Here is a 19,962-nt window from a genome sequence, read left to right on the forward strand (position 1 = left end):
TTTAATGTTTCTATGGTTACCGAAATATGCACACGCCCAAAAGCCCATTTAAATTACATGTTTTACTACACTGATTGGCCTCACTTCAGCTTTAATAAGCAGCTCTGCTTTAGCCTCGGAGCCTGTTTTGACCATCTCAAGACAATTTTAACAGTCGACTACCATTATGTTGACTTTCATACTAATTTGCCTTAAAAGCCAAACATTAAACCTTTCCTTTGTTGCAGTAGAACACAGATAGTAATTGAGAAAATTGAATTTGCAAGCTAAAACAGATCACTCATCTTTTTGTGGTGAATACATACATTTCTCCAAGATAGAGGAAATATTGACCCTGTACTTTCATTACAGTAGAAAAGTTGGAAGCATCCTCTAGCTGCAAGCTATCATTTGTCTTTGTGAGGACAAAACATTGCAAAGTCTAAAACCATTTGCAGATTCTTATCTCTTGCTAACATACAGTATGATGTTGTTGACAAATCATGTAAGTGCTAATTTAATACAAAGGTGTTTACAGGGACATCTTAAACACAGAGTTGGTGCTACAAATGTGACTAAACGCCCTTCATAAGATGCCAAAAAGGCTAAATTCTAAAAACACAAACTTCAAAAGATCAAAAACCGTACATACTGGTCTTAATAAAGACATTAAAAAGTAGCATCCAATTACTTCATACTCATGGTTGTGGAAGAACTTGGTTGTACTCTCATCCTTGTGCACTGTTCAAATAGTCCATATTTATTCAAATTTGTTGTATTGAAGGTCTATTAACAAAAGTTCTATTTGCTTCTGTGATAATGTTCTATGAATATCGTTTTTATTTGTAAAAAAAAAAAAAAAAAAAAAAAGGTATAAAAATTTTTGAACCCTTCTTTTTTTTTTTTTTAAAAAAAAAAAAAAAATAAAAAAAAAAAAAAAAAAATTTTAAATTTTTCCTGTTTCATGTTATTGTCATTTTATCAATCAATACACGTGTCCGAAATTTTTATCCTTAATTGCACATTTTGTCATTCTTGTATTGGTATTTATAGTGCTTTGAAATGAATAAGTCACATCTAATCACCTGAAATAATTAAATCAATCACCTGTCCTGTCGGCCAAACTAACAACAACAATAAGGCTTCCCTTTTTGAAAATACATTCCATAAGTTTAACTGTCTCTTTCATTTTCTAGAGGCTATCTTGGGGCCATTCATTTGTTCCAGACAGCAAAATGTTCTGCAGACTTCCATTTGATAAAGTAAGATGTTTTGAATACATTCACAAGAACTTCTGCTTTATTAGACAGTTCTGGTAAGTAAAGATGGGACAGAAACAAAGAAGCAACTAAAAGGCAAAATGTATGCACTTATGACATGAGTTTGTATTTACTTTGAATTCATTTTCTCTCTCCCCTCTCCCTTCTCTCCCTCCACTCTCTTTGCTCTTTTTCTGGTGTATTTAATCCATTTTCTCCCCTACAATAGACTTCCTATCACCAAGACAAGTTGGTTTAATATTCTACCATGTTCCACCATATACAGCAGACACATTTAAGTCAGTCACTCGCTTTCTCATCCAGCTCACTTGTGTTTGCCAACTTGACTTCTTTTTCATTTGCTTGTTCATTTTGGGTGAGATGATTCAGGAAGCAGTTTTATTTGACATTCCTGTAAATCTTTTCCACTTCTTTGTGTTCTCATTTATACAGTGTGTGCACGGAAAATCTACACTATCCAATCCTCAACTAGGGCTCAGTTGTTTTGACATTTTAGCATTTTTTCTGTATCTTTCATTTGGACCTTTTCTATGCCCAGCAGAATCCCTGGTTTTCTAATAATTTTAAGGTTGGCCAGGTAGAAAAGCCTTTGAAGCAGGTTGCAAATCATGGATTAACAGTCTCCTATGAAAATGAGTACCATTGAATTTCTCATTGATCAAAGAGCTCTTAAAGGCCAGACTCAGATTTCAGAAGGTTAGGGCATTTTTATCCCTCTCTTTCTGATAATCACTATTGATCTTTAGAACAGAATATCTGGTAATGAGCAATTTTCAAATGGCATTCCTGAATGCTAGAAAACTCAATTTTCCAGTTTGTTTGACACCTGATAGGGAGGAAAGATAACATTTGACAAGCAATATCTTCTGTGTCTTCCGAAAGATAACTATTCAGAGTTTAGGGAGAACTCACATCAGGTGAAGGAGACAAAGACCCTATTCAGTGGTAAGCTAATAATCACTACCTTTATACAAGCAAATATAGAAAAGTCTGTACATTATAGCACAGCAGTGCTTTGAGCTAAATGTTAATGTCGGAATGCTAACATTGTTACAATGTAAACCCTGTGAGGTCTAAGGGTATTTTCACATATATTGTTAAATTTACCTTTTTAGGGTATTTACATAAAACCAATCCACGTTTCATATCAAAACTTTCAGAACAAACTTCAGCTTTCTTTATAGTGACGTCCACATTTTTTCTAGAGCAATGTGTAAATGGATAATTTGGCGCTAAAGCTGAAACGTTGATGTTCACTTTTTGAAATTTCAAATCTCTTTTGAAAACAAACCTTAACTTATGTGTTGTACGAATTGTTTCAGTGCTTGAAATGAGTTTTTCCAAAGTCTTAGGTTAGATAGATTACAGGTTTTAATATAGATTAAAATAGTAAATAAATGTCTGAAATAATTTTTTGTAATATTGTTTTTGAGGAGTTTTGTCAAACATCGTTTGGACGCACCGGTGCGTCTTTCGTCCTCAGCGGGTTAACATGCTAACAAGGCTAACATATGTAGAAGGTTGTGTTTACCATGTTTACCATCTTATGCTGGCATATCAGAATGCTCACCTGTAATAATTAGCGCTAAACACAAAGTACAGCTGAGGCTTGTGAAAATGTCATTAGTTTTACAGGTATAAATTAAAAGTTTGACCAGATGATGGTGCTAAATGAAAAGTCAGAGATCACCAAAGTTATTGCAATTCATCCTGAAGGGGACATAATCCATCCAACAGTTGTTGAGATATTTCAGTCTGGACCAGTGGTTACCATCCATAGAGCCATGCCATTAGTATGCTTTAGTCTGAAAGAACCATCCATGACACCAGTGCTGGATAATGTTTGACTGCTAACCTAAATTGTGTAAAAGCTCTACCGAACCTAAACAAACTGCTTCAAAGTCTTTCTACAAAATCTTGCTAATATGCAATATGACACAATCATTCACATGTCAAAATCTGACACCCCAGGCTAATTACTTTTCTCTGTCTGTCTCTTTAGTCTCCTCCTTGCTCTCCTCCTCCTTAATCCTCTCCTCTGCTGTTCAATTCTTCAAAACTGTAAGGAGAAAGTTCAGGTCAGCACCAGTAACAACAGCAAAGTCACCCATTGTTCGGAGACAAATGGCTGTGACAAAAATCACTGACAAAACCCTGTGTGTATTCCACTCCTGAGTACAATGGGAGGACAAGATTGTGTGTCAGCTTCATTTCCACTGTCAAGGTTCTCTCTGGCAAAGCGCAGCCTGAAAAGCAATTACGTTCATCAGGGAGACGTACGCGTGATTTGAAATTAATTCCTATTGTCAAGCAAATGGGGAGAAAGGATTTTTTTCCCCAGGATTGACTCATTGAGACATGGAGTCCGCAGACACACTTGTCAATAAATCCTATTTTTTAGAAAGTTCCTCTATCCCATTTCCTTATCCTCTCTGTCAACCGTTGTTATTATCACTTTTGTGCCATGTGAAAATTGTTTTGAGGGGGTGTTTGTCCATATTAACTGCCATTTTTTGTGTTAGTAAGTTGCAGCTTTTTACAGCATCTACAAAGAGAGATGAGTCATCCCAGCAGATGACATCCATAGCGGTTATCCATATTGAAAAAGTAAAGTCATGTTTGATATTACAGGCACGTAAGCCTTCACCACACTCCTGGAGCCGAAATCTAGATAGAAATACGTCTAAGATACACATGTAGACCATTCAAAAGGGGAATTTTTGGACATGGTACTCAGGATTTCTGGTATTATAATTTGGGTGTTAGTGCTAATGATGAAATTTAATCTATTGGTATCATATGAAACTAGACGAATAAGGAATCCAATGGTGCCAACCATGTCACAGCTAGCTTGTCGGAAAATTAGATAAATGAAGCTTCAAAGTTAGGCTAAAATTTGGCAATGAAAAAACTTGCATGTCAAATTAATCCTCAGGTCAGCTTCCAAATGCTGTATACCACTTATATGTGGAATCTACAGTTGACCTGTTATCATCCCCTAAACATCCCCTTTTCTCTTACCCTTACAGAAAAAAAAGGGGGGATGCTAAGTGGTTAAGAGCGAATCTCCATGAAAGAGGCCCAATATGTTTACTGTAGATTTTAAAGCCTCTACCTGCGAGAGTCATGTGTGTTTTGTGAGGATAAGAGAACCATTTTAACGTGTATACTGGAAGCACGTTTCAAAGGTGTCAACATAATCCAACTAAATCAGATTTGCACAAAAGCTGGATGTGAACTAGAACTGTGTGTTAATGCCTGATACAGAACATGCCTCTTAAAGCACCTGCTCCTCCTGTACAATTCATTTCTTCACGGTTTAGCTTGCCAGCTAATATTTATACAGTCACATGCTACAGCAGATGTTAACCACATGTAGCAAACTCTTAGCAGATGCTCTGCATGCTACCGTGTAGTGAGCTATAAACCGGGAGGAGTTCTCTCCTCCTGTCTCTCCCTCTGCAATCACCTAATTTTCATCCTCTTTCAGGGAGCATTAAGCAACATGCAGTCAGCTATTAACAGAGGGATGTCAAAGTAACAGATGTATGGCCATATATATTTTTGGAGCCAGAAATCCTTTCAATGTGTAATCTTTTATCCTGCCTTTCTCTACTCAGTTATCCCACCTTTCTCCACACCCTCCTGCGCCTTCCCTTCCTCTCCACCTCCTGAAATTACAGTTCCCTTTGCTCTCCCTCTCTTCACAAGATTTAGGGTAGCTATCTTCTACCAGCCATATGGCAGATGCTAACACCATGCAGGCAGCACAGTAGCTGTTAACAGCTGTAAGTCAACTCGGCTTCTATAGGCGTTAGCCACAGACTCGTAACCCCTGCACCTCATAATCTTGTCAAAGTGTGACCTTAGAGTCGTGTAGATAATCTGCCCCTCAGTGACAGATGGCCTGTTATGATACCAGAAGAGAAGGGTATGGGATTATAGTGTTATCTCCTGCTCCTCTATTAGTCACATCCAGGTTTTAGCTTTCTTTAGAAGAAAGCAGATCATTGGATCGATGGGGTTTGACTGGGAGCTGACATGTATGTGACATACTATGTAGCAGTATCCAAATAGGTAACATTTGGGTAAATGCTTTCTTTTCTTCGTTGAAAGTATATCTATACAATACAAGGATCACGCTATACCTGTCCATTCCATTCCTGCTGGTAACATTAGATAACAGCTAAGGCCAGGCGCCATGATTAAGTGAGGGAGGCCGTGGCATGTTTTTCCGTCTGTCTGTATGTCTATCGATATCAGTACCACACACACACACACACACACACACACACACACACACACACACACACACACACACACACACACACACACACACACACAGCAAACAGTGCTCAGTCTGATAAGGAATTATAATTAATGGGATGCATAAATGATGTGTGATTCCTATTCCATATTTCATGGGCTATTCGGGATTTTTGGGGTAATGCATGTATTATTATTATTATTATTATTATTATTATTATTATTATTATCATTATTATTATTATTAACAATAATTCAGAAGGTCCAGGGTTCGAGTCCGACCTGTGACGGTTTTCCTGCATGTCTTCCCCTCTCTCTCCCCTTTCATATCTCAGCTTTCCTATCCAATAAGGGCAGAAATGCCCCCTCCCCTAAAAAAAAAAAAAATAATAATAGAAACAGTTGAATCCTGATTGGTATGTTGATTGCCATGGTAAGGATAGAAGCTTCGGAGCATTCAGGTCAGCCCTAGTACAAATTCTTAATAATATGATACTTTCACTTAAAACTGAATAAATGTTCAGGACTGGTAATAACAAAACACAATGATGATGTCAAATGAATCAGCAATGCTTAAACAGTTCAAATGCATCTGGACAACTACCACTAACTACTTACATTTCTGAATTTAAATTAGCATTTCATTTGCAAATGAAGGAAACAGCTTAACTCTGGCTTGCCTCCTCTGTGTTAAGGGAAACAACACGGTTGGCTGTAAAAGGCACTTAGATGTGTCACATCCTGTGAGTCAGGATTCAAAGCTCATTTTATTTTAACTGCACTTGTTTATGTCGCAGGAAACAGTTTGGAACAGCATGTTCCAAACTGGACAGGATACACACATGCACACCTACTCTGACAGTGACACAATGAAACACCAACAGCATATTCAAATCACCTGATCTTATTCTAGCTAAACAAGCCAACAACTTTAAAATTAATCGCAAAACAGTTATTGTTTTACATGCAGACTAGGAGTGGAAGCACTGTCTTTCTTGTACAGTATTCACATACAGGTGCTCTCTTTGGATATTCCGGCTGCTCTGTGTTTACTTAATCCTGTGAAGGGCTCATTGCAAGGGTGGAAACTGGACTTGTGCACTATATTTACATAGCATGTAAAATACGCTCTCCACCCATGTAATGAGCCCTTCACAGGAAGAAGTTATTTTTGTACACCGTGTTTTTGTGCATGCCGACCAATTGAAAATTAAACTGATTTGTATAAGAATCCCCAGTTGTTATTTTACACTTCTGTGTAAGTAACTGGGGTTAAGAGAAATCAATGAGGTGTTAAGACTAACCGGTTCAGTAGTCTAAGTAAGTCTAATGGATCGAAAGGGTTTAAATTCCCAACAAGGTTTATTCACAGCTACTGCAATATTGTCCTCTATGTTTCTATTTTGTGTTATTTTTCATTTCTAAACCAGCTTGTGTATAGCAGGTAACAATAAGCTCTATGTTCAACACATGGTTTCCTTGAGAACTCCCAATGTATCTATTTTAAATTCTGCATCAGTAATCACACTCGCAAAAGCTGGAAAAGTGCCCACACCGGCGTCAGCCAGCTGTATCTTCAACAGGCATGCAAACATCTGCAAGAACCAGGATCCGTTTCACTGGTGAGTCTATTTAAGGTAATAGCTTCCCCTGGCACAGGCCATCTGACAGAGCTAATTACGATAAAGTCTCGGCTGGGAGGTTTTGCACGCTGCCTGAGAAACCTTAAACACAGAGAAACAGTCTGTTTTTCACTGTTTTTCTTTCTTTGTTTTCCCTCTCAAATCACTGTTCCGTTCCTTAAGCACTCTTAACTCCCAAATGGAGGCCTTCCTCATTAATGGGATGGAAGCATTTTAAATGTCTCTTCCTCCTCCTCCTCAGCACAACAGTGTAGGAAACGCTTGATTGACAGGTGAGACATTTCTGTCGTTGGCGTCTCTCCCAGGTGTCTCGTCTCCCCACCGGGGTATGTTTATACAAGCAGACACACATGCACAGAGGACTGACGGAAACAATTGTGCACACACACTCACAAACAGGAATGACTGGAAGTGTATACAGCCACACATACACTGCCACAGTGTTAATGATGCATTTACGTGTCCCAAACGACCTGCGAAAATTAGGAACTGTGAAGTGATTGGGGAGCAAAAATATAATAGGCAGAGGGTTTGTACTATCGGTAAAGATAGTCACCGTCATCGCAACAAATACTCTTAAAACGCATATCCATTATTTGTCTTAAAGCTGCAATTGTTTAGGGTTAGACTAACATACACTATATCAAAAATACTGTGTTTATTTAGATAACTGTGTGTGTGTGTGTGTGTGTGGTACTGATATCGATAGACATACAGACAGACGGAAAAACATGTCATGGCCTAAACCGCGCGTGCGTTTGGTTCCAGGTTTACACTCAAATAGTGTTGTACTAGATAAAATACTGAACTGGAAATAGGAAAATAAAAATAATGATTGTAATTCTCTGGACAAAATACATTTGATTCTCCAGTGCCAGTAAATCCTATTAGCAATGAGATAAAGAAGAATAAAATAAAAAAAAATGCTTCCCCTTTGGCCAAATTCAATACAAATTTGAATAAATGAATAAATTCAATACTAAAACAATCTTCCTCTAAACTCCAGATTACATGGTTATCTGCTCAAGTTTTAGGATATGGAGGACAGTTATAGAGTAAATCTGCATGAAGCAATGCAATTCTATTACAGTATATATAAATATTACAGTATATAGTGTCTGAAGAGAGAGGAGTAAAGCAATTAAAACTTTTTTTTCAAACCAAACTACAGATCATCTTGAGGAATTTGTTGGAAAGTAATAACTGAGGCTTCCCACATAGATTGTTTTTATGGATGCACACTGCTGTGAAACATTTCTATAAAGTAAAAAAAAAAGAACAGAAGGTCAGGCAGAAAAAAAAAACGGGTTGGGATAAGTTCAGACAAAACTATACTTTTCAATTGACGTTCCCTAAACGCCTCCACCAAGGGGGGTCGCCAGCTAGAAATGAGAATCCTGCTTTTGTCTCTCTCTGTCTAAAATCAAGCCACGCAACTGCCACAGTTTATTTTAAAGTGCATGTGCCACGCAAGAACAGAAGGCTTGACAGGCGTAGCAACAGTCAAATCTAGTGTGCAGACACAAGGATACAAATCTACATTTCTTATGGTAACCAAAAATGAAATTGAATTAACTTGTTTGATTTCTGATGGGCAGAGGTGTGTGATGCTAGCCAAAGTAATGTGAAAATATGAAAAAAACTTTGTTAGTCATGTGAGATGAAATGTAAATTGCGTAATTTTTTTAAATCAATTTAGGTCAAATTTTGTTTGCAACTTTCAGTATTTCATTTTGTTTTATGGCATCAAACTGTGGTCAGATCAGACGGTTTGTCTTTTAATTATACAGATTAAATCCCAGAAATGCTTAGGAAAGACTACAAGATGTTGTCATTTATTTCATTTTATGGTTCTGAGTATCATAAAACGGTAATGTCAATCTGGGACTACTGCTTGCTCAGACTGCCAGCAGAAACCTTGATGAATAACTCAAATTAAATGGTAGTATTGAATATTTTAGTACTAGTTTACCTGTCAAATGTGATTCCTAGCAGAGATTGTGAGATGCTTGATGAATACGACCCAGATCAGGACCCTCTAACTGACTGACATCTGGTCTGGATACCATGGTGACAGCATCCACAAAGCCAATCAGCCCTGCAGACTCAAAGGCTCAATTCTCCATCCACATGGACACACATCACACGGTGTTCAACCATCCGGGTTTTTTTCCTTGCAACACACACTGACATACTTAAACACACTTACTTCAAGTGGAAAGAGGTGTGATTTCACAAAGATAGCAGTTTTCCTCAGCCGCCCACTGTTCTCTTTCATTGGCCACACTGGCAGCAGTCTAAGATGGTAATTGTATTAGTGGGCTGGAAACAACATGGATTATTACCTCTGTTGGAAAGCATTTTCTGCATGCGGCCTACAGTACGGTTTGCAGTCAAAATGAGCCAATAGTGTCTAAACATAACAAACCAACATATACTGATCGGAAAACTAAAAAAGGCTTTTAATTTATGAGAAAATACAGGAGTAGTTTGTGCTTTCTTCCTCCAAGTTGTTAAGATAGATGTCCAGCATTATAGCTACTGCAGCGAGGCATTGCTTTCTCCTAATAAAAAAGGTAATTAGGTGTTTTTTTTACCTAACAAGGTCCCAGTGGAACAATGCCTAATCAGGTCGCCATTAAAAAAAGCCCATTACTCAAAGCTAAGGTCAATGTAGGGAAAAGCCACACTTTGTTTCCTTTGTGTTCCACAATGCCTTGAATGTGGGTTGCCCTGGGATCAGTTATGAAAGTGTGCTTGATTAATTGTAATATTAAGATTCTTTCAATATATTTCATTCAGTCAAATCTGATGTTTTTTACAGTCTTTTTTTTGATTGCAAGCTTAGAACAAAAACTGGTGTTAATGTAATTTTAGGAGGTTTAATTGCATCTAAACAACGGTTTTAATGCCTTTCAGTCAGGTTTTCGACCACAGCACTGAGACAGCTCTTGTTAAAGTCTTTAATGACATCCACTTAAACACAGATAGTGGCAAAATTTTAGTCTTAGTATTACTTGATCTCAGTGCTGCATTTGATACGGTCGACCATGACATATTACTTGACCGATTGAAAAACTGTGTTGGTCTTTCTGGCTCAGTACTAAAGTGGTTTGAATCCTATTTAAAGAATAGGGACTACTTTGTGTCTATAGGTAATTATACATCTGACCATACAAATATGACGTGCGGAGTTCCAAAGGCTCTGTTCTGGGGCCTCTTCTGTTCAACATCTACATGCTTCCACTGGCTGAATTATGGAAAACATCAAAAAAAATTACCATAGTTATGCGGATGACACACAAATTTACATAACCTTATCGCCAGGGAACTATAACTCAATACAACAACTGAATAAGTGCATTGAACAAATTAAGGACTGGATGTGCCAGAACTTTCTTAAATTAAATGAAGAAAAAACTGAGGTGGTTGTTTTTGGAGCTAAAGAGGAACGATTAAAAGTCAGCGCTCAGCTTCAAACGACAATGTTAAAAACAACAAAGCCAGAAATCTTGGTGTAGTCATGGACTCAGACCTGAGTTTTAAAAGCCACATTAAGATAATTACAAAATCAGCCTATTATCACCTTAAAAATATATCAAGGGTTAAAGAATTTATGTCTCAGAAGGATTTGGAAAAACTTGTCCATGCTTTTATCTTCAGTAGACTTGACTACTGCAACGGTGTCTTCACAGGTCTCCCTAAAAAAATCAATCAGACAGCTGCAGCTGATTCAGAACGCTGCTGCCCGAGTCCTCACTAAAACCAGGAAAGTGGATCACATCACTCCAGTACTGAAGTCTCTACACTGGCTTCCAGTGCCTCAAAGAATTGATTTCAAAATACTTTTGCTGGTTTATAAATCACTAAACTGTTTAGGGCCAAAATACATTTCTGATCTGCTACTACACTATGAGCCACCCAGACCTCTCAGGTCGTCTGGGACAGGTCTACTTGTTGTCCCCAGAGTCAGAACAAAACAGGGGGAAGCAGCGTTCAGTTTTTATGCTCCACATATCTGGAACAAACTCCCAGAAAACTGCAGGTCCGCTGCAACTCTCAGTTCTTTTAAATCAAGGCTGAAGACCTATCTTTTTGATCTTGCCTTTCTTTAAATAACCTATTTTATCTGCTTTTATATGTTTAACTGTTCTTTCTTTAAATTCTTATCATTTTTTTTAAATTTATTTTTTTATACTGAAGTTGACACTGTATGACATTATGTAACTGCTCTTTAATGTTTAATTTGTTATACTGCACTGTAACTTTTATTCACATATTTTATCTCTCAGTTCTTTGGGGTTCTAGTTAGATCAATTAATAGAATTTAATTTATGATTATTCCAGTGACATTTTGCGGAAACGGACATATTTCTGATTATTTCTTTGATACGGGTGTGACAATAGATTACAGAAGAGACAGGCTGTGGACTGTCAACAAAGTTAGTTTGATAACTAACAAAAGGGTCTGAAGACCAAAACAATTACAATTGAACAGAAATAGTCTGAGAAACTATTAAATTAAGAATAGTCTAAGAAACTAGCATGTTTCCTGACTATTAGAGACGGTCTGAAGACCGTTCCGGGTTTTGCAAGGTTTGCCGAAGAAAAGAACTAAGCCTTGTGGTGACGACTGCATTGAAATTGACTAAAGCTTCTGTAACTATGGGGAATGTATCCTCCATGTGAAGCATCTGGACCCATTGTTGGTGAGATGAACCAGAGATATGGACCGAACTGCTTGAGATGTCTGACATATTGGTATGTTTAACTGTTTTAACTGTTCTTTATTTGCGTATTTTACCTCTCAGTTCTTTAAATTCTTATACTGCACTGTAAAATGTATTCTTGTCTTTTAAATTGTTTTATAACTGCTCTTTCATGTTTTATGTAAAGCACTTTGAATTGCCCTGTTGCTGAAATGTGCTATATAAATAAAGCTGCCTTGCCTTGCCTTAAGCACCCTTGCAATTTAAAAACCTTAACTGAACTTATTTGAGTGCAAACAAAGGTTTCCAGTACACATAAAACTAACAAAACACTTTGAGAAAATAAATGAAACCTAATAAGCAGAAAGCTAATTCTAGTATTTGTTGTATTCATGACTTCAAATCTGGCTCACAGTTTATGGCATGTCTCATTCCGTTTCTAAGTTCAAACACATACATGTGAATATTACGTGATCACTAATTGTTAGTAGTTACAGTTATACATCTTTATTATGGACCTGTCTGAAATAAAGTTAAACTGATAAATTAATTTTATACACAGTCTTGGGAGTAATGCCTTGACATCAATCAACGTGCTTGTTTCCTGAACAGTACGTACACAGTCTGGGTGCACCGCGTGCTGTCTTACACCTGCGGCGAGCTGTGGTGCACAGCTGAGTGTGTGCTCGGGGTGGATGTGTGCAGACGCCTGACGTACCCTGACCTAAAACAAAAAAAACAGCTGAATTTTCAATTGCGTATAGTCTAAAATATACATAGAGATAAGATTATTTGCATTTCAAAGTGGGTGTTTTAAACTAACAACATGAGTGTGGGTACTGTATCTGCCTCAGTGGCTTTTTAAAATGAAATTTGATCATAGGAGATTTCATACTTAAGAGCCCTGGAAATGTCATATTGGCCAGCACCTCTGTCAGGCCCTATTGTCAAAGTTGTCACGTTAGGTATGACCTTTTATATCTGATATCATGGCCCCTATAAAGTGCCTCTTAGTAATATGTACAGTATATTTATAATTTTAGATGGGTTATAGTTGGTTTATGATCAGTCTTCCACACCTGTGCTTTGTCACTGTTGTCAGGCTGATTCACTGCTAATTAATCACATAAAATCCATCCTGTATATGAACTAGGTGTATCACTCACTCACTGAAGTGACGAGGTCCCAACATCCACCATCTGGTTTCTTGCGGGAAACACTGGCTGACTCTCCAGACACATTTACATGCGTGATGACAAACAAGTGTTGAAGGACGCAGACCTAGATCCTTTGACAGTTATCCAATTTCATCACATTTGTCAGACAGCTAATCCAACCTTTGTTTCATGAATCAACGGTGTGACAGAAAACTGAAGTTACCGACATCTGCTTCAGATGGAGATTTCCCTACAATACCCAAAGTAACTTTTGATGTGAAAAATCCAGAAAGTATGGAGAGTCATGGTGATAGCAAGAGCAAGGGACATTCTACACACAAGAAAAGATGAGTTGAATGCAACATTTTGGCTGCATTGCATGATGATGCTACAGATTATCAATATGCTGGGTTTTTACAGTCTCCAATGCTCTTTTTTCGTCTATAAGACAAATGTAAGATTCTGGACAGCTAAAAGGTAAGAGGAACCAAAAACAGTCAAATAGACATAGTTTATGTGCTTTTATATGAAGTCTTTCACATTAAACAAAGTAGGAAGCCTTGCAGAAAATGTGGCTATCAGCTGTAGAACATTATATACACGGCACATAGGGTAAAATAGCTATGAGCACTCAGCTGCCATGGTGTACACACAAGAACTGCCACTATTGTTTGCTGGCAACATGTCTGTCTGTAAAAGTTAGTATTTGGCTTATGAACAAGTTCCCTGAGGCTTAGGGTCATGAAACACGCTTCAAATCTTTCCTGAGCAGCTTCCAGTAAATAAGCAGGTAGGAGTTTAGTGTTTTGCTTAAGGGCATTTGGGATGCCAGCTGCAGAAATTATAGCTTTGATTTTATACTTATGGAACAAGGCTTTTTCTTCTCTTTTTTGGTTTTTCTATTTTGTCTACACAACAACCCCGTAATCGACGGAGCATTTCATGGTATCCAGAAGAGACTACAAACGTACTACAAAAAGTATAGGAACACAAAATCACTAGAACACACTCGCAGAATTTTTACACCTTTTCATCTGACACCTATGTGTAGGGCACGCCATCCTCACGTAATGGTGTGATTTGTCCTTTCATTTTGCCTTCAGCACTATCGATTGTTTCTCTCCAACAAGAATGGATTCACTGATGCAGTTGACTGTTTCTTTCTTAGCTCTCATGTTTTTTTTTTGAAGGTTGGACATCTGGTGGGTTGTTGCAGGTGTACAGCGAGGGGAATTCTGTCCACTTTGCTCTAATATCCATCTCTTTCTATCCCTGTAGGCCTTCTTTCTGGCAGATTTCTCCCATCAAAATCTTGTCAGTGCCGAGGGAAAGTTGAGGAGGAGGGAAGAAGTGATCTTGGAGCATTTAATGGAAATAAATGAAATATAAGAACAAACTGTGCTAAAATCAGAGAGATCCTTTCTGCTAGATAAAACCAAGGGATTTGCCAAATTATGGGATTTATTAGAGAATCAAAAGAATGTTGGAGCAGAGTAAGGAACGGTCCAACTATTCTGTCAGAGCATGCTAACATTTGCTAAAGCACTAAACACAAAGTGCAGCTGAGGCTGATGGTAGTGTCATAATGTCTTTATCAAAATATTGGATGAATAAAAGATTTGACCGACTGGATAAAAAGTCTGGGGATCACCAAGGTGATTACAATTCATCCTGAGAGGGACATGAAAATCTGTACCAATTTCAAGGCAATCTATCCAACAGTCGCCAAGCCATTTCATTCTGAAACACAAATGTCAACTTCATGGTAGCACTAGAGGAAAACTCAGGGGACCAATGTCAGTAGGGTTTATCAACTTTGGCTTCTGTGATTGTGGGTACAAAATGTTATAGGTGAAAATCTCAACAACACGGTGGCGATGAAGGAAAGGTCAGGGGATCACCGTAGTAATTAGGATTCTTCCTCTGGGGACCATAAATGTCTGTACTAAGGGTGTCCCCTCAGAATTTACATAGTCGAATCTGATTGGTCAAGTCTCGACTATAGTCAACTGATCTATCATCAGGCTATTTATCATGCTTTATTGGGAGGAACCAAGCAATTTTATGTAAAATCAGACATTCAGCACCTTCATCAAGCCCGAATGATTCCTTGTTTTTGTTGTTGTTTCTACCTCCGAGATTAATCTCTCGTTGTCTATGGTGTTGCAGAGAAGACATATACGATATTGGGGGTGTGTTTTGGTAAATTGACTGGATTCTCTCGCTGTTTCACTTCCTGCCCGGCTGTCCGAACGCCCCGCGGCTCGTGTGAAAATAGACCTGCTGCGTATCTTTAGCGGAGCAGAGAGCCGCTTCATGCAACCTTCTGGGACACGCAGCAGCGCGGCTGGTGGATTATCAAGCATCGACTTGAAGGTCCGCAATTGCTCGCGAGGCGCCCAGAACGCAGCACAGACACGCCCGTTGGGGAAAAAAAAAAAAGGGGTCAGATTGAATCTTGGAATAGTTGAATAATTGGGGTGATCACTAGTCTGTACACATTTCCATGGTAATCTATCCAATAGTTGTTAAGATATTTCAGTCTAGATCAAAGTAGTGGGGTATTAAACTAAAAATGAGGAAAAAGGAATGAAAAAATTGCACAGTAATCTGCTTTAAGCATGATCGCTATACGTATATACAGTACAGGTCAAAAGTTTGGACACACCTTCTCCTTCAATGCGTTTTCTTTATTTTCATGACTATTTACATTGTAGATTCTCACTGAAGGCATCAAAACTATGAATGAACACATGTGGAATTATGTACTTAACAAAAAAAGTGAAATAACTGAAAACATGTCTTATATTTTAGATTCCTCAAAGTAGCAACCCCTTGCTTTTTTGATAGCGCTGCAAACCCTTGGTGTTCTCTCAATGAGCTTCATGAGGTAGTCATCTGAAATGGTTTTCACTTCACAGGTGTGCCTTGTCAGGGTTAATTAGTGGAATATTTTCCCTTATTAATGGGGTTGGGACCATCAGTTGTGTTGTGCAGAAGTCAGGTTGATACACAGCCAACAGCCCTATTGGACAACTGTTAGAATTCATATTATGGCAAGAACCAATCAGCTAAGTAAAGAGAAACGAGTGGCCATCATTACTTTAACAAATGAAGGTCAGTCATTCCGGAAAATTACGAAAACTTTGAACGTGTCCCCAAGTGCAGTCGCAAAAACCATCAAGCGCTACAACGAAACTGGCTCACATGAGGACGACCCCAGGAAAGGAAGACCAAGAGTCACCTCTGCTGCTGAGGATAAGTTCATCCGAGTCACCAGCCTCAGAAATCGCAAGTTAACAGCAGCTCAGATTAGAGACCAGATGAATGCTACATAGAGTTCTAGCAGCAGACGCATCTCTAGAACACCTGTTAAGAGGAGACTGCGCGAATCAGGCTTTCATGGTCAAATAGCTGCTAGGAAACCACTGCTAAGGAGAGGCAACAAGCAGAAGAGATTTTTTTGGGCCAAGAAACACAAGGAATGGACATTAGACCAGTGGAAATCTGTGCTTTGGTCTGATGAGTCCAAATTTGAGATCTTTGGTTCCAACCGCCGTGTCTTGAGAAAAAGTGAACGGATGGATTCTACATGCCTGGTTCCCACCGTGAAGCATGGAGGAGGATGTGTAATGGTGTGGGGGTGCTTTGCTGGTGACACTGCTTTTTTTTATTTATTCAAAATTGAAGGCATACTGAACCAGCATGGCTACCACAGCATCCTGCAGCGACATGCCATCCCATCCGGTTTTCGTTTAGTTGGACCATCATTTATTTTTCAACAGGACAATGACCCCAAACACACCTCCAGGCTGTGTAAGGGCTATTTGACCAAGAAGGAGAGTGATGGAGTGCTGCGCCAGATGACCTGGCCTCCACAGTCACCGGACCTGAACCCAATCGAGATGGTTTGGGGTGAGCTGGACCGCAGAGTGAAGGCAAAAGGTCCAACAAGTGCTAAGCATCTCTGGGAACTCCTTCAAGACTGTTGGAAACCCATTTCAGGTGACTACCTCTTGAAGTTCATCAAGAGAATGCCAAGAGTGTGCAAAGCAGTAATCAGAGCAAAGGGTGGCTACTTTGAGGAATCTAAAATATAAGACATGTTTTCAGTTATTTCACACTTTTTTGTTAAGTACATAATTCCACGTGTTCATTCATAGTTTTGATGCCTTCAGTGAGAATCTAGAATGTAAACAGTCATGAAAATAAAGGAAACGCATTGAAGGAGAAGGTCTGTCCAAACTTTTGGCCTGTACTGTATCTACATCTACAAATTATAAGCATGGTGCTGACTTGAAGCAGTGCCATAATCTGTAATCCATCCATTTATCTGCAGATCATTTAAAACCGGATGTAATAACTAATCTGCTAAAGGATCACCGTCAAAACTACAAACGTACAAACCACCACCAATCTACACATTTGCAAAACATTCCTTTATTATAAATAAATCTCCTTTTTGTATAAAAACTGGCATGCTTCAACCATGGCATTTTACAGGTTCACAACCCAAGGCTACAACCCGGTTAGCCAAGACAGCAGGAGGGAACACACTCATCTCATTATGCAAGGGCGAACCATCAGACAACGGTGAGACAAGAATGAAAAAATCGTCACAACCACAAAAATACTTACAAGTAGAGAATAACAACAAACATGTTTGAGTCTCATAGATTTCCTCTGACATTTCTCTTTTTTTAATATCTTTTAAAATGTAATCTGTTAAATCTCTTTTCCGGCCCCACATTTGCCCTTTTAGATATTATGTCTACAAGGTTTCTGAGAGTTTTTTTTTTTTTTTTTTTTTATGTTGTTTTTTTTTAGGTTTTAATAGTTACTCTGTCCACCACAGTGTCCTATGGTATGTCACTTTTTTCATGTTGTCTCTTTTTTTTTTTTTTTTAAACAGGTAAGTTCATGTTAGGACCAATGAGCTGTGAGCAGCGGGAAAGCAGGCACACTGACTGGCTGTTTATGTGGTCCCACCTCTCTGTGGTTTGATGCGGAACAATACAAAATGTCTCATGCTTGGATTCCATTGGGCGCTCAGTCTGTCCGCCAGTTCTTCGGCCAATCGGCTAAGAACGATGGCTCCTTCTTCCGCTTTGCACTGCCCCAAGACACGCCCCCCTCTCCTGTCCAATCCCTTTCTTCATCCTCTGTGGTCCCTTCAAATGGCATGATTGCTGTAGCTGACATATGTCGTCTTAGTTGATGAAGCTGCGTGAATATGAAAAGGGTGGAACATAGAAAGAGGGAAAGAAGATGATAAAAAGATGGGGCCAAGGTGTGAGGACAAGAAAAATGAAAAAATAAAAATAAAAAAAATAAGGAGGGAAAGGGAAAATGAAAGAGAAGAGACATATTGGAGGTATGGAAGGAAAGGGAACAGAAGAAAGAGCAGTTGAGAGCAGATTTTGCTTCAGGTGTTCACGTTAAAGTGTCACATCCAAAGTCCACCTGAGCAGTTGGGGCTTTTTGTCAAACCCATTATGTCTCGTGTCCCCTCAAGCGTTCCATGGTAAATGTCAATGTTTTTGCAGCCATGGCAGGCCTCTAACTGAGCCATTGTTATACTCTGATGCTTTCATACAACCCTTTTATTATAATTTTTTTTCTTCATTTCAATTGTGTTTCGCCATCACACTTCTGGAGTAATGGAAAACGGTCCTTGATGATATATATATATATATATATATATAGAGAGAGAGAGAGAGAGAGAGGAATGCGTGTTAGGACATGCAGACTTAAAAAGGGCACTCTTAAGCAAAATGTCAGATACCAAAAGTAAAGACTCGTGAACTTGCTTTTTGCTCCTCACTGTTACATACAGATACGCACGCGCGCACACACACACACACACACACACACACACACACACACACACACACACACACACACACACACACACACACACACACACACACACACACACACACACACACACACAAATCCCCTTCCCCCAGATTGATGGAGACTCATACAAGAACATGCGTGCACACATACACACTAACAGCTAATCATGCATGTGCATGCACTCACGCACACAAGCACATGCACTCCTGTCATTTCATCCGCAGATTGCTGACGTAGCAGCACCAACTCGACACAAAATAGAGTTTCGAAGTGAATTTACCAACGCTTCACTGTCAATGCTCGGAGAAGACACACCATGCTATTTAAAAACTGTCAGTGTTGCAGCTGGTTTGCCACGCGAACAAAAAATAACCGTGAAATTAATTTTTTCAAATTGAAATTAAACTTTTACTGAATTAAATCAAAATGAAAGCCTCATGCAAACCGTACAACTAAGCATAAATGTACACAAGGTAAATTAATTTGTTTCTTTCTTTGTATCGTGCTACTCCATCATGACATGCAATTAAAGTGATAATATTAATGTATTACCCACATGCTGGGAGAATGAGATTAATATTTGATTGAAAGACTAAATAACCCCATAAGACCAGCTGTATTCAGTCTTAACCTCTCTATATGTATGTGCATTATTGTACATATGTTTTAGCTTGGATCACTACGTGTGTATTTAAGCTTTATATGGATTTATGTTATGTTTATATGTTATAAAAATGGGTCTGTTGATATAGTTCATTATATGTATAGTTATAAAACTTTAGTGTTCTCTTACTCACTGTTGGTCTCCATGCTCTCACATAGCTCGGTCTTCACCTCTCCATTGGGGCGGTCTCCCTTCTGGCTCAGTTTCCCCGACATGGCAGCAGCTGTCACAATCGCCTGCATCATCACGCATTCACATTCAGATCAATTGATTTTTTAAAGAAAGAGAAGTTCAAAACAAACGATGAAGGTGCTCTTTGGAAAGGGAACAAAAACTTCAAAGAGAAAAAAAGTTCCAAGGCACTCTTCTTGTGAAAAAATAAAAAGCCTTTATTTTGATGGCTAT

General features: G+C 38.6%; 1 protein-coding gene across 6 annotated transcripts in view; it reads right to left on the minus strand.

Moving 5' to 3' along the window:
- Window positions 1–19,962, minus strand: part of grm8a (glutamate receptor, metabotropic 8a) — a 412,486-nt gene that overhangs the window by 141,345 nt on the left and 251,179 nt on the right. For 3 of the 6 annotated variants that reach the window (XM_039791865.1, XM_039791870.1, XM_039791869.1), the window contains exon 12: window positions 19,687–19,793. In XM_039791865.1, coding sequence (XP_039647799.1) covers window positions 19,687–19,793 — 107 coding nt within the window. Of the gene's footprint in view, window positions 1–17,454; window positions 18,708–19,686; window positions 19,794–19,962 lie in introns of those variants that run through there. The other 3 variants (XM_039791868.1, XM_039791866.1, XM_039791867.1) reach the window with 3 other exon arrangements.

The sequence above is a fragment of the Perca fluviatilis genome, chromosome 23 (genome assembly GCF_010015445.1).
Source record: "Perca fluviatilis chromosome 23, GENO_Pfluv_1.0, whole genome shotgun sequence".
NCBI classification, from domain to species: domain Eukaryota; kingdom Metazoa; phylum Chordata; class Actinopteri; order Perciformes; family Percidae; genus Perca; species Perca fluviatilis.